Source organism: Pantherophis guttatus, chromosome 1 (assembly GCF_059756535.1).
Source record: "Pantherophis guttatus breed Tessera chromosome 1, ASM5975653v1, whole genome shotgun sequence".
Lineage (NCBI taxonomy): Eukaryota > Metazoa > Chordata > Lepidosauria > Squamata > Colubridae > Pantherophis > Pantherophis guttatus.
Window position 1 is genome coordinate 340,340,362 of NC_142063.1, and position 13,647 is coordinate 340,354,008.

Below are 13,647 nucleotides of genomic sequence, written 5' to 3' on the forward strand. Positions count from 1 at the left end.
TCCATCCATCCATCCATCCATCCATCCATCCAATCCAACCTCCCACCATCCAAACCATCCATCCATCCAATCCATCCATCCATCCAATCCATCCATCCATCCATTCTCCATCCATCCAATCCATCTATCCCTCATCCATTCTCCATCCATCCATCCATCCATCCATCCATCCTCCATCCATCCAATCCATCCTCCCTCCATCCAAACCATCCATCCATCCAATCCATCCATCCATCCAATCCATCTATCCCTCATCCATCCATCCATTCTCCATCCATCCAATCCATCTATCCCTCATCCATTCTCCATCCATCCATCCATCCATCCTCGATCCATCCAATCCATCCTCCCTCCATCCAAACCATCCATCCATCCATCCATCCATCCATCCATCCATCCAATCCATCCTCCCTCCATCCAATCCATCCATCCATCCTCCATCCATCCATCCATCCATCCATCCATCCATCCATCCATCCGGATGCAGTGACAGTGGTGATCTTTGGCAACAGTCTTGCCCTGCCAGAATGATGAGGAAAATCCAAGCTGGCTTCGTGCTCGCTGTGTCCTTGAAGATCCCACAGGAAACAGCCTGACTGAATTGACATGGCTCATCTTGAGGGGAGTTCAGAAAGAGAGATGGGGGGAGGGGAGAGTAGGACAAAAACATTGTCCCGCTTCCCAAGGTGATCATGGATGGCAGCTTCCTTAAGGTTCTTCTCCATCAAATGGACAGACTCTACCTTGGCTCTCCTGAGCGAGGCCTGTAGGGTGGTGGGACTATCCAAACAGGAAAACTTCTCCCACATTCCAGAACCTCCAAAGGTCTCCTATGGATCACTAGGTTTGGTGTCCTTCTTCCAGGCGGGCCTGCTTGCCAAACAGTGACCGATATAATTCTGTCCTGGAGGGGAGGGGAGGGAGAGACAAGAGGCAGAGAAAAGGAAACAATTCGAAGTTATTAGAAAGTTATTCACATTTGTAAGCCTTAGCTCATTCCAGAACCAGGAGAAAGCAAGAAAAGCAACAAAATAAAGTCAATAAAATAAGGAGGAGAAAGAGAGACCGGTTTCCACAGATTTCGGCACCTGGTCCACTATGTATTTGGGATAAATAGGATTGGACCCAGTTAATTCTTGTTGCTAAAATTCTTGACAGCATTCCAGAGTTGCAGAGGCAAGATTGAGAAATCAAAATATCTTCCAGATATAAATGCACTGACAGTCTGTAGAGATTCTTGGTCATTCGGGTCATGATTGTCTCGGGACCTGGATGACTGAGAATCTCTACAGTAGGGGTCTCCAACCTTGGCAACTTTAAGACTTGTGGACTTCAACTCCCAGAATTCCTCAGCCAGCTTTGCTTTGCTGGCTGAGGAATTCTGGGAGTTGAAGTCCACAAGTCTTAAAGTTGCCAAGATTGGAGACCCCTGCTCTACAGACTTTTAGCTATACAATTTGGGATGAAGGCCCTTTGAATAGTGCGGGAGTAGGAATGGATTTCCACAGGGAAAAAATAAAAATAAAAAATTGCAGACTACAGGAACTGGGAGCACCACTCCGATGACCCTGAGGACACAGATAAACCCCCAAGTGCTTCATCCTCTAAAAGGATGCAAATGACCAGCTGTCTGCAAGGAGTATAAATCCTTCCTCCACCATCCAGTCGGAGCCGAAGAAGCTTCTTCGAATGAGAAGCAAAATGTCTTCAAAAGAAAAAAACAAAAAAGTCCAGTTGCCTCTTGAAAAATTCTGGGAGTTGGAAGTCCGCAGGTCATAAAGGAGCCGTCTTTCCCCACCCCTGCTCTAGAACATGGCCGATTGGGGAATTCTGGGAGTTGAAGTCCACAGGTCATATAAAGGGCCATCGTTTCCCACCTGCCGGGAACGACAAGATCCAGAGACTCCCTGAACGAACGCGGCTATCGGGTGGCTTCTGCCCTTTGCGATTGTGGTGACATGCAGACGACGACACTTACGTATACCTGCTCTTAGCGCCCTGATCAGTGTACACTTGAGGAATTCATGGCAGTTGCAACGGAACGCAATTAAATGTTGCAAGTTTCTGGGCAAGAGCTGTTCAATTTGTACCTATTTTAAACTTGTATTTTAAATTTTTATGTCGTATGGTGTGCCCTTATTTTAATTGGGATGCTTCCGACACGAATAAACAAGCAAACAGCATCTCCACAGCCCCCGTGAAAATGATGTTGCTGTAGGCGCCTTCTGAAGGGATTGGAGGGGGGAACGACAGGAAAAGTAACTTCTCAAGGACAATTTGATACAAGGCAGGACCTGCCACCTACGTCATCTGGTTCTTCGAGCAAAAAGGCCACCCGATAATTAAAAAGGCATCTTTATTAATAAACACCAGGACTGCAGAGACCTTGCGCAAGGCATCTCTCTCTCTCCCCTCACTCTTTCTCACTTTCTCTCTCTCCTCTCACTCTCTTTCCTTTCTCCTCTCTATCTTTTCTCTCGCCTCTCACTTTCTCACTCCCCTTTCCTCTCACTCTCCTCACTCTTTCTCTCTCTCCTCTCTCTTTTTCTCCTCACTTTCTCTCTCTTCTCGCACTTTCTCACTTTCTCTCCCCTCTCGCTCGCACGCTCTACTCTCACTTTCCTTTCTCCTCTTTCTGTCCTCTCCCCTCACTTTCTCTCTCCTTTCTCTCCCCAACACACTTTTTCTCCTTCTCTCTTCCTCTCTCTCCCTTCTTTCTCCTCACTCATTCCTGTCTTTCCCCTCACACTTTTCTCTCCCCCTTTTCTCTCTCTTCTCACTCTTCTCTCTTTTTCTATCCTCACACTCTTTCTCTCCCTCTCCCCTTTCTTTCTCCTCTTTCATTCCTCTCTCTTTTTGTCTCCTCTCTCTCTCCACTTCTCTCTCCTCTCCCTATTCTATCTCTTTTTCTATCCTCACACTCTCTCCCTCTTCCCTCTTTCTCCCCTCACTCTCATTCCTCTCTCTCTCTTTCAGTCTCCTCTCTCTCCCTCTCTCCTTCCCTCCCCACTCCTCTCTCTCACACACACAGCCTCCCAATATGTAAATACGACACGAGCCTTAGATCCCATCTCTCCAGGGAATGGCGTTTTTTTGTTCCTCCTCTAAGTTTGCCCTTTCCAAACAAGGCTTTTCAAGGAAGGAACAAGATTGAATATTTTAATAGGAATGTATGAGAACCGGGCCATGAAAGGACGGGCGATTCAATCAGCCAGGTTGTATGGGATTGTAATTTCGTTTTCATATATGTTATCCTTTCTTCCTCGAGACTGACATGATACTTGAAGGAGAGACAATCAACTGAAGCCCGCAACGATGTTCAAATTGATTGCGGTTTTGGACAAGCGGAATGTTGCTCGCTGAATTAAAATAAAAATTGGTTTGTTTTTTTCGGGGGAACAAAAAGTTACGTGCGATAAAGAAGTGGTCATAGGACCAAATGGCAGGAAGGTAGAACAGATTCAGGAAAACAATAGCTGTGCAGATATCATATAAAACATATAAATATGCAATTGGAGATACTATTTAGGTCAGGGGAATCCAAGCCTGGGGACTTTAAGGCTTATGGATTTCAACTCCCAGAATTCCCCAGCCAGCATGGCTGGCTGGGGAATTCTGGGAGTTGAAGTCCACAAATCCGACATGTGTCTGGCTAAGGAATTCTGGGAGTTGAAGTCCACAAATCCGACATGTGTCTGGCTAAGGAATTCTGGGAGTTGAAGTCCACAAATCCGACATTTGTCTGGCTGGGGAATTCTGGGAGTTGAAGTCCACAAACCCGACATTTGTCTGGCTAAGGAATTCTGGGAGTTGAAGTCAACAAATCCGACATTTGTCTGGCTAAGGAATTCTGGGAGTTGAAGTCCACAAATCCGACATTTGTCTGGCTAAGGAATTCTGGGAGTTGAAGTCAACAAATCCGACATTTGTCTGGCTGGGGAATTCTGGGAGTTGAAGTCCACAAATCCGACATTTGTCTGGCTAAGGAATTCTGGGAGTTGAAGTCCACAAATCCGACATGTGTCTGGCTAAGGAATTCTGGGAGTTGAAGTCCACAAATCCGACATGTGTCTGGCTAAGGAATTCTGGGAGTTGAAGTCCACAAATCCGACATTTGTCTGGCTGGGGAATTCTGGGAGTTGAAGTCCACAAATCCGACATGTGTCTGGCTAAGGAATTCTGGGAGTTGAAGTCCACAAATCCGACATTTGTCTGGCTGGGGAATTCTGGGAGTTGAAGTCCACAAACCCGACATTTGTCTGGCTAAGGAATTCTGGGAGTTGAAGTCAACAAATCCGACATTTGTCTGGCTAAGGAATTCTGGGAGTTGAAGTCCACAAATCCGACATTTGTCTGGCTAAGGAATTCTGGGAGTTGAAGTCAACAAATCCGACATTTGTCTGGCTGGGGAATTCTGGGAGTTGAAGTCCACAAATCCGACATTTGTCTGGCTAAGGAATTCTGGGAGTTGAAGTCCACAAATCCGACATGTGTCTGGCTAAGGAATTCTGGGAGTTGAAGTCCACAAATCCGACATTTGTCTGGCTAAGGAATTCTGGGAGTTGAAGTCAACAAATCCGACATTTGTCTGGCTGGGGAATTCTGGGAGTTGAAGTCCACAAATCCGACATGTGTCTGGCTAAGGAATTCTGGGAGTTGAAGTCCACAAATCCGACATGTGTCTGGCTAAGGAATTCTGGGAGTTGAAGTCCACAAATCCGACATTTGTCTGGCTGGGGAATTCTGGGAGTTGAAGTCCACAAATCCGACATTTGTCTGGCTAAGGAATTCTGGGAGTTGAAGTCCACAAATCCGACATTTGTCTGGCTGGGGAATTCTGGGAGTTGAAGTCCACAAATCCGACATTTGTCTGGCTGGGGAATTCTGGGAGTTGAAGTCCACAAATCCGACATGTGTCTGGCTAAGGAATTCTGGGAGTTGAAGTCCACAAATCCGACATTTGTCTGGCTGGGGAATTCTGGGAGTTGAAGTCCACAAATCCGACATTTGTCTGGCTGGGGAATTCTGGGAGTTGAAGTCCACAAATCCGACATTTGTCTGGCTGGGGAATTCTGGGAGTTGAAGTCCACAAACCCGACATTTGTCTGGCTAAGGAATTCTGGGAGTTGAAGTCAACAAATCCGACATTTGTCTGGCTGGGGAATTCTGGGAGTTGAAGTCCACAAATCCGACATTTGTCTGGCTGGGGAATTCTGGGAGTTGAAGTCCACAAATCCGACATGTGTCTGGCTAAGGAATTCTGGGAGTTGAAGTCCACAAATCCGACATTTGTCTGGCTAAGGAATTCTGGGAGTTGAAGTCAACAAATCCGACATTTGTCTGGCTGGGGAATTCTGGGAGTTGAAGTCCACAAATCCGACATGTGTCTGGCTAAGGAATTCTGGGAGTTGAAGTCCACAAATCCGACATGTGTCTGGCTAAGGAATTCTGGGAGTTGAAGTCCACAAATCCGACATGTGTCTGGCTAAGGAATTCTGGGAGTTGAAGTCCACAAATCCGACATTTGTCTGGCTGGGGAATTCTGGGAGTTGAAGTCCACAAATCCGACATTTGTCTGGCTAAGGAATTCTGGGAGTTGAAGTCCACAAATCCGACATTTGTCTGGCTGGGGAATTCTGGGAGTTGAAGTCCACAAATCCGACATTTGTCTGGCTGGGGAATTCTGGGAGTTGAAGTCCACAAATCCGACATGTGTCTGGCTAAGGAATTCTGGGAGTTGAAGTCCACAAATCCGACATTTGTCTGGCTGGGGAATTCTGGGAGTTGAAGTCCACAAATCCGACATTTGTCTGGCTGGGGAATTCTGGGAGTTGAAGTCCACAAATCCGACATTTGTCTGGCTGGGGAATTCTGGGAGTTGAAGTCCACAAACCCGACATTTGTCTGGCTAAGGAATTCTGGGAGTTGAAGTCAACAAATCCGACATTTGTCTGGCTGGGGAATTCTGGGAGTTGAAGTCCACAAATCCGACATTTGTCTGGCTGGGGAATTCTGGGAGTTGAAGTCCACAAATCCGACATGTGTCTGGCTGGGGAATTCTGGGAGTTGAAGTCCATAAATCTGACATTTGTCCGGCTGGGGAATTCTGGGAGTTGAAGTCCACAAATCCGACATTTGTCCGGCTGGGGAATTCTGGGAGTTGAAGTCCACAAATCCGACATTTGTCTGCCTGGGGAATTCTGGGAGTTGAAGTCCACAAATCCGACATTTGTCTGGCTGGGGAATTCTGGGAGTTGAAGTCCACAAATCCGACATTTGTCTGGCTGGGGAATTCTGGGAGTTGAAGTCCACAAACCCGACATTTGTCTGGCTAAGGAATTCTGGGAGTTGAAGTCAACAAATCCGACATTTGTCTGGCTGGGGAATTCTGGGAGTTGAAGTCCACAAATCCGACATTTGTCTGGCTGGGGAATTCTGGGAGTTGAAGTCCACAAATCCGACATGTGTCTGGCTGGGGAATTCTGGGAGTTGAAGTCCATAAATCTGACATTTGTCCGGCTGGGGAATTCTGGGAGTTGAAGTCCACAAATCCGACATTTGTCCGGCTGGGGAATTCTGGGAGTTGAAGTCCACAAATCCGACATTTGTCTGCCTGGGGAATTCTGGGAGTTGAAGTCCACAAATCCGACATTTGTCTGGCTGGGGAATTCTGGGAGTTGAAGTCCACAAATCCGACATTTGGCTGGCTGGGGAATTCTGGGAGTTGAAGTCCACAAGTCTTAAAGTAACCAAGCTGGGACACCTCTGACTGAGATAGCTGTCCAAAATTCCCAAAGAGCCCACAGATAATTAGCCGAGCGTTGCAAAGCATAAGGTCAATAATCTTCAGGAATTTATAAATTTAGCCAAGCCTGGTTTTTAAATCCTCAGTTTCCTAAATGTTTTCTTCCACAATAAGTATTTGGTTTGAATGTTTTATTGTGGTATGGAAAGAGGTGCAACCCATTTGCCGGGAATAATTCAAACATTATTCATAGGAAGCCATCCCCGACAAGCCAAACTACACACTACGCAAACAAGACATGTTTTCTATTTTAAAACTAATGAAATCCGGATGAAAGGTACTTCCAAAATTACTTACAACAGCAGTGCTGGAATAAAAAAAGAAAAGCAGTGAACCGACCCAATCTTCCCAACTTAATAAATAAACAAGGGTGCAGGATGGAGAGAGAAATCTTCTATTTTTTAGGCAACTCCCGTTTCCAAATTGAAACTGGAAAGGAAGAATTCTATGTTTGCTTCTTTGCCCTCTCTCTACTACAGTGACTTTGGGTGGCTTACAAAAATGACAAAAATGAGAATACAAAACAATTAAAATTAAGAAGATTAAAAAAAGAAACCATAGGGATTAGGTTGAGGGAAGAGATGTGGAAAGGATGGGATCTTTCAGAAAAAATATATATATGAAACTTTATTTTTTAACTTCCTCAATCAGGTCCAAGGTAGCAATTATGAAATTAAGTCTAGGTCAACATATTGGACATGTTGACGTAGACTTGTTGCTGCTATCAAGGTCAACAAATCTGGGCTGATAGTAGCAAGATTTCTTACAATGATAGCCTGGGAACCTTTGAATCAAGGGTGGGATTCAGCTGGTTTGAACGGATTCTGGCGAACCGGATGCTAAACCGGTAGTTGCAAGGACTGGTGGCCCCACCTACCCCTCCCCGAAATTTCTGGGAGGCCCACTCCGGAGCCTGGGGGAGGCCGTTTTCGTCTTGAGGAAAGCCTCCAGAGGCTGGGGAGGGAAAAACCGGGCCTCCCGGAAGTGAGCCCATTTCCGGCCTCTGGAGCCTGGGGGAGGCCGTTTTCACCCTCTCGGAGGCTCGAGGAAAGCCTCCAGAGCTTGGGGAGGGCAAAAAAGCACCCCCCCGCCATCGTGCAGGAAGCCAAGTAGGCCATGCCCGCCATGGCCACGCCCGCCGAGCAACTGGGCAGGGAACTGATTTTTGAGTTCCCTGCTTTGAATATCAACATGTTTCTTTGAGGCACAATTTTGGCACTCGTGTTTCACTCTACAAAGAGAAAGATGAGAACGAATTGAGGGGTTTTACGATAGTTTTACAGCTTCAGAAGGACTCAGCTATATTCTGAGTGGCAGGAGAAATCCTTTTATAGACCTACACGTCTGCCCTAAGGAAAGCGCGCAAAACTCTGGAAATCAAGCTGTTAAGTGAATCGCTGCAGTTGTTAAGTTAGTAACATGGTTGTTACTAACAACCATGGTAAGTGAATCTGGCCTCCCCGCTGACTTTGCTAGTCAGAAAGTCGCAAAAGGGGATCGCGTGACTCCAGGACACGGCAACTGCCATAAATACAGGCCAACTGCCAGGCATCCGAATTTTGATCATGTGTCCATAGGGAGGCTGCCAAGGTCGTACCGTTTCCCCTAAAATAAGACATCCCCTATAATAAGTCCAATCGGGCTTTTGAGCGCATGCACTAAAATAAGCCCCCCCTGAAAATAAGCCCTCCTCAAAAATATTTAAACGCATGTGCAGCCAGTCCCCGCCATTTCTTCTGGTTTCCTTCATGCCCCCCAAAATAATAAGACCTTCCCAAAACTAAGGCCAAGTGCTTATTTTGGGGTTAAAAAAATATAAGAAAGGGTCTTATTTTCAGGGAAACACAGTAAGTGTGAAAAACGGACATAAGTCACCTTTTTCAGTGCCATTGTGACTTTGAACGGTTACTAAACGAATGGTTGTAAGTCAAGGACTACCTGTATTTTAATGGGATTGGAGCCTCATTCCCCTTGAATTCTCGTTTACAAAATGTCAGACGTACGTAGTGCAGGAAACTAAGTGCAGGGTCTGAATCAGCAGAATTTTTATGTTCTTAAAGAGATTGAAACAACTGCTTCTAACTACATGGCGGTAGTCCTCGATATACGACCATAATGGAGCCTGCCCATTATGTCATAATGGTTGCAAAATGGGTTGGTCACACAAGCAGCACAATTCTACAATCCGTGTGTGTGTGTGTGTGTGTGTGTGTGTGTGGTGGTTTTTCAAGTGAACGCCACAGTTCATTAAGTCAACCAATAAACACGGGTAGCGGTTTTGCCGAAAACAGGAAGTGCCAGTTTTCCGGCAAAACCATTGTAAAACGTGATCACATGACCGTGGGACGCCGGAAATGGCTATAAATGTAGCTGTCTTGCCAGGTGCCCGAAATTCAGTCACATGACTGCAAAAGAAGGTCCGTCAGAAATTTGAAGCAGGGTCGTAAATCCTCTTTTTTGGATCGGTCATAACTTCGAACGGTTGCTGAGTGACCGGTCGTAAGTCGAGTACTACCTGTATGGAGGACAAACCTTTGATTTATTAGCAGGACTGCACCTCTAACAAGCTTAGTATACTAGCTATGTTTCACTTGTTTTTGATTTTCTGGAGGGGGGGGCAGGAGGATGGGCCCCCCATCAATTTGCCAATCTCCGTTTCCTGTCCAGACAAAGGGGCAGGGACCATTAGTAGCCACGAGGGGTGAAGGGAGGAAGAAAAGAAGGAGTAATAAGACCACCCAAAGGCCAGGAGGAACTTACAACGTCCGTAATTGCTGGGGCTTTCAACTGGGTGGAAGGCCCGCCCGGGGGTTGAATCGAGACTCGCCTGAATTAAAATTTAACTTTATCACAATCTGAGAACGCAAGTAATGAGCAGTAACATTTTTATTTCTTTTAAACTGTCATTTTAGGCTGAGCTGGGAATAATTACCTATTTCCACTGCAGTAAGGTTTTATCACCTCGAGTGAGGCATTTTCTAATTTAATATTTTTACTATATTATCATAAAACCTGGTTCCGAGGAGAGGCGGGGAAAGTTATCGTGAGTCATTGGCTGTAAAACTCAGTGAGTGCCTGGGCTTAATTATTTATGTCAGCGTTTCCCAACTGTGGCAGCTTGAAGATATGTGGACTTCAACTCCCAGAATTCCCCAGCCAGCGTTGCTGGCTGGGGAATTCTGGGAGTTGAAATCCACACAAACTACCACAGTTGAGAAACATGGATTTATGCCTTTACTAAAGCCTGAGGAGAGAGAAGCTTGGACCAGTTACCTGCATGGGGGCACTCTTGACATGCCCCACAGCCCACAGCAGTGAGAGGGTCGTGTATAGGCCAGAAATGTTGACAGATTAAAGGAGAGCAAATTTTTCCTGCAATTTAGGCCTAGCAAAGAAACTGATAACAAGGAGGAAGGCCAGTTTGGTGTGGTAGTTAAGGTGCTGGACTAGAAATCAGGAAATGGCGAGTTCTAGTTCTGCCTTAGCTGTACAAGCCAGCGGGGTATCTTTGGGCCGATCACCGGGAGACGGCGAGTTCTAGTTCTGCCTTAGCTATATAAGCCAGCGGGGTAACTTTGGGCCGATCACCGGGAGACGGTGAGTTCTAGTTCTGCCTTAGCTATACAAGCCAGCGAGGTAACTTTGGGCCGATCACCGGGAGACGGTGAGTTCTAGTTCTGCCTTAGCTAAAGCAAGCCAGCGGGGTATCTTTGGGCTGATCACCAGGAGACAGTGAGTTCTAGTTCTGCCTTAGCTATATAAGCCAGCGGGGTAACTTTGGCTGATCACCAGGAGACAGTGAGTTCTAGTTCTGCCTTAGCTATATAAGCCAGCGGGGTAACTTTGGCTGATCACCGGGAGACGGTGAGTTCTAGTTCTGCCTTAGCTATACAAGCCAGCGGGGTAACTTTGAGCCGATCACTGGGAGACGGTGAGTTCTAGTTCTGCCTTAGCTATACAAGCCAGCGGGGTATCTTTGGGCCCATCACCGGGAGACGGCGAGTTCTAGTTCTGCCTTAGCTATACAAGCCAGCAAGGCTTGGGCCGATCACCAGAAGACGGTGTCTTGCTTAGAAACAGAAATTTTGGGCTCCATTGTGGTCGTAAGTCAAAGGCTATTTGTTTTCCAGATTTCTAAAGCTTGCGGTCTTTGTGGATTTCCGCTACCACAGATTTTAAACGTTGTTTAGACGAAGCAGGCAGTTTGTTCCTGGCGAATACAATCTGCTTACTTTCCGTTTTCCTTTCTGCTTGCGCTCTTCCCATCTCTTAAATTTATATCCAGGCTCTGGCCTAAATCTATTCCTTCCCATAAATTCTCTGGTTCATTGATCTCCTTTGTTTTTGCATTTTTCAGACAAAGGGGCGAAGACTTGGGAACGCACTGAACTCCGCTTGCAGAACGGAGCCGAGGCGGCTTCCCTTCATATCTGCATATGCGGCTTTGGTGAATCACATCCACAGAAGGCAGTTAAGACTTTCGATTATTACTCAGGATGAGTTTCTACACATTTTAAAAATCCGAACGGAGATGAGTCTTGTTTTTGTTGTTGTTGTTGCCGCTGCTGATGTTGATTTGTTACAGTGATTCTTAGGCCATTATGTTCCCATGCTTTTGGGACAAGGCAGAAGATTAAGCCAACTTCCAATTGTGGTTTTATAAACCCTGATCTGTTCTGAAAACTTCCAACACCTTTTCCCACTTCAAATGGACTAGGAAGCTATGATTAACTGAACCTGGCTTGTTCTTCAACTCATGGGAAGAACGCCTCTGTTTGTGTATCTTAATTTTGGGATAAGTTCGTTAAACAGAAATCTGAAGCCAAGTGCAGAAAAAACAATTAAGGCCTGTGAAAATATCTACAGACCCCTCACATCCTGGACATAAACTGTTTCAACTCCTACCCTCAAAACGACGCTATAGAGCACTGCACACCAGAACAACTAGACACAAGGACAGTTTTTTCCTGAACGCCATCACTCTGCTAAACAAACAATTCCCTCAACACTGTCAAACTATTTATTATGTCTGCACTACTATTAATCTTCTCATTGTTCCCAGCACCCATCTCTTCCCACTTATGACTGTATGACTGTAACTTTGTTGCTTGTATCCTTATGATTTATATTGTTAGTTTCCTGATTGCTTATTTGTACCCTATAACTATCATTAAGTGTTGTACCTTATGATTCTTGACAAACGTGTCTTTTCTTTTATGTACACTGAGAGCTTATTCACCAAGACAAATTCCTTGTATGTCGAATCACACTTGGCCAATAAAAAATTCTATTCTATTCTATTCTATTCTATTCTATTCTATTCTATTCTATTCTATTCTATTCTATTCTATTCTATTCTATTCATTCCTTTCCTTTCCTTTCCTTTCCTTTCCTTTCCTTTCCTTTCCTATCCTATCCTATCCTATCCTATCCTATCCTATCCTATCCTATCCTATGAAATAGCTAACATGGGACAGGAACAATGATGATGATGATTTCTATGCTTGGAAAGCGAATATGCCAAAAGCACACTCCCTCTGCCTTTTAACTTTGCAATTATTCTTTTTAATCCTGTTTTAATATTGTTTTTAACTTCGGCTTTTATATCATTTTATCTGCAAACTGCCTAGATTCACACAAGTGTGGCGGGCAGCACAGAAATTTGATGGAAAGATGGATGGATGGATGGACGGACAGACAGACAGACAGACCAGAGAATATAGTTTGTCTGCCCAAGCTAGAGAAGACAGATTAAAACTTTTCTTGTCTCACTTGCCATTCTAAATTATATTTAGATAATTAATCACTGCTTCTGTTTTAGGTTTAGAATTTTTCTGTTCCGTGTTGAATTTTTAATATTTGTAGCTGTGAAACTTTTGCAATGTGGCACAGATTCATTAATTTAATTTATTGCAATCGGAGCTTAAAACCATGAGGCCGCCTCTTGAAAAAGGTGCTTTTTCAAGAGGCAACTGGATTTTCTGGTTTTTCTTTGAAGACATTTTGCTTCTCATCCAGGAAGCTTCTTCAGTTTCTTGGATGAGAAGCGAAATGTCTTCAAGGAAAAACAAAGGAAGTCCAGCTGCCTCTTGAAAAAGCAGCTTTGGGACAACAAAGACCTGGATGACTGAGAATCTCTACAGACATGAGGCTGAGTTGGGTTTTCCTGTTTTGTATCACACATTTTACAACTGATTTTAAGGCTTACGTTATACATTTACTTTTGACTGCTGGTTATTGCAAAACCTAATAGTGAGAGGTATAATCCCCCTTTTAAAAAAGCGTTTCAGATTTATCTATAAAAGGTGCTGTAGATACGTGGGACTGCAAAAACAGCAAAATCTGCACCTAAAACTTTAAAGCATGTGAGCCTTTTCTTGGGATTACAGAGTTACAGAACATTAAACGGAGACCGAAATCAAAGCATTGCACAGTCCTACTTAAAGTATGCAATAAACAGGACAACCCCAAATTAGTAAAAAAAAAAAATTTTTTTTAAAAAATGACTTCCTACTAATGCATGATCTCATTCTTTGAGTCCCATGCTCACCTGATCCCCTCTGTCTTCTCTAACTACTAGGAACTACTGAGGATAATTCTAAGTGCTATGGATAATAAAAGTGATTTTCAGAGATTCAACGTTTTTATAATATGCAATTCTAGACTAGAGATGACAAACTACATTTAAGGCTACATTTCGAATATAGAGAGTTTAAATTTTAGTTTGCTACACATACCGAAAGCCTTTGGTTAACCCTTGGTTTCCAGTTCTCTTCCAGACTTGAACAGCACAAATAATGGCAACTGACAATTTTGCCCATGTTCGCCAGTAAGTCAAGCTT

General features: G+C 44.6%; 1 protein-coding gene across 1 annotated transcript in view; it reads right to left on the reverse strand.

Annotated features, from left to right (window-relative positions):
- Nucleotides 1–362: 362 nt before the first annotated feature.
- Nucleotides 363–13,647, reverse strand: part of AATF (apoptosis antagonizing transcription factor) — a 114,196-nt gene continuing 100,911 nt past the window's right edge. Inside the window, exon 12 of the mRNA XM_087883453.1 lies at nt 363–904. Coding sequence (XP_087739579.1) covers nt 841–904 — 64 coding nt within the window. The 3' untranslated portion in view covers nt 363–840. The remainder of the gene's footprint in view (nt 905–13,647) is intronic.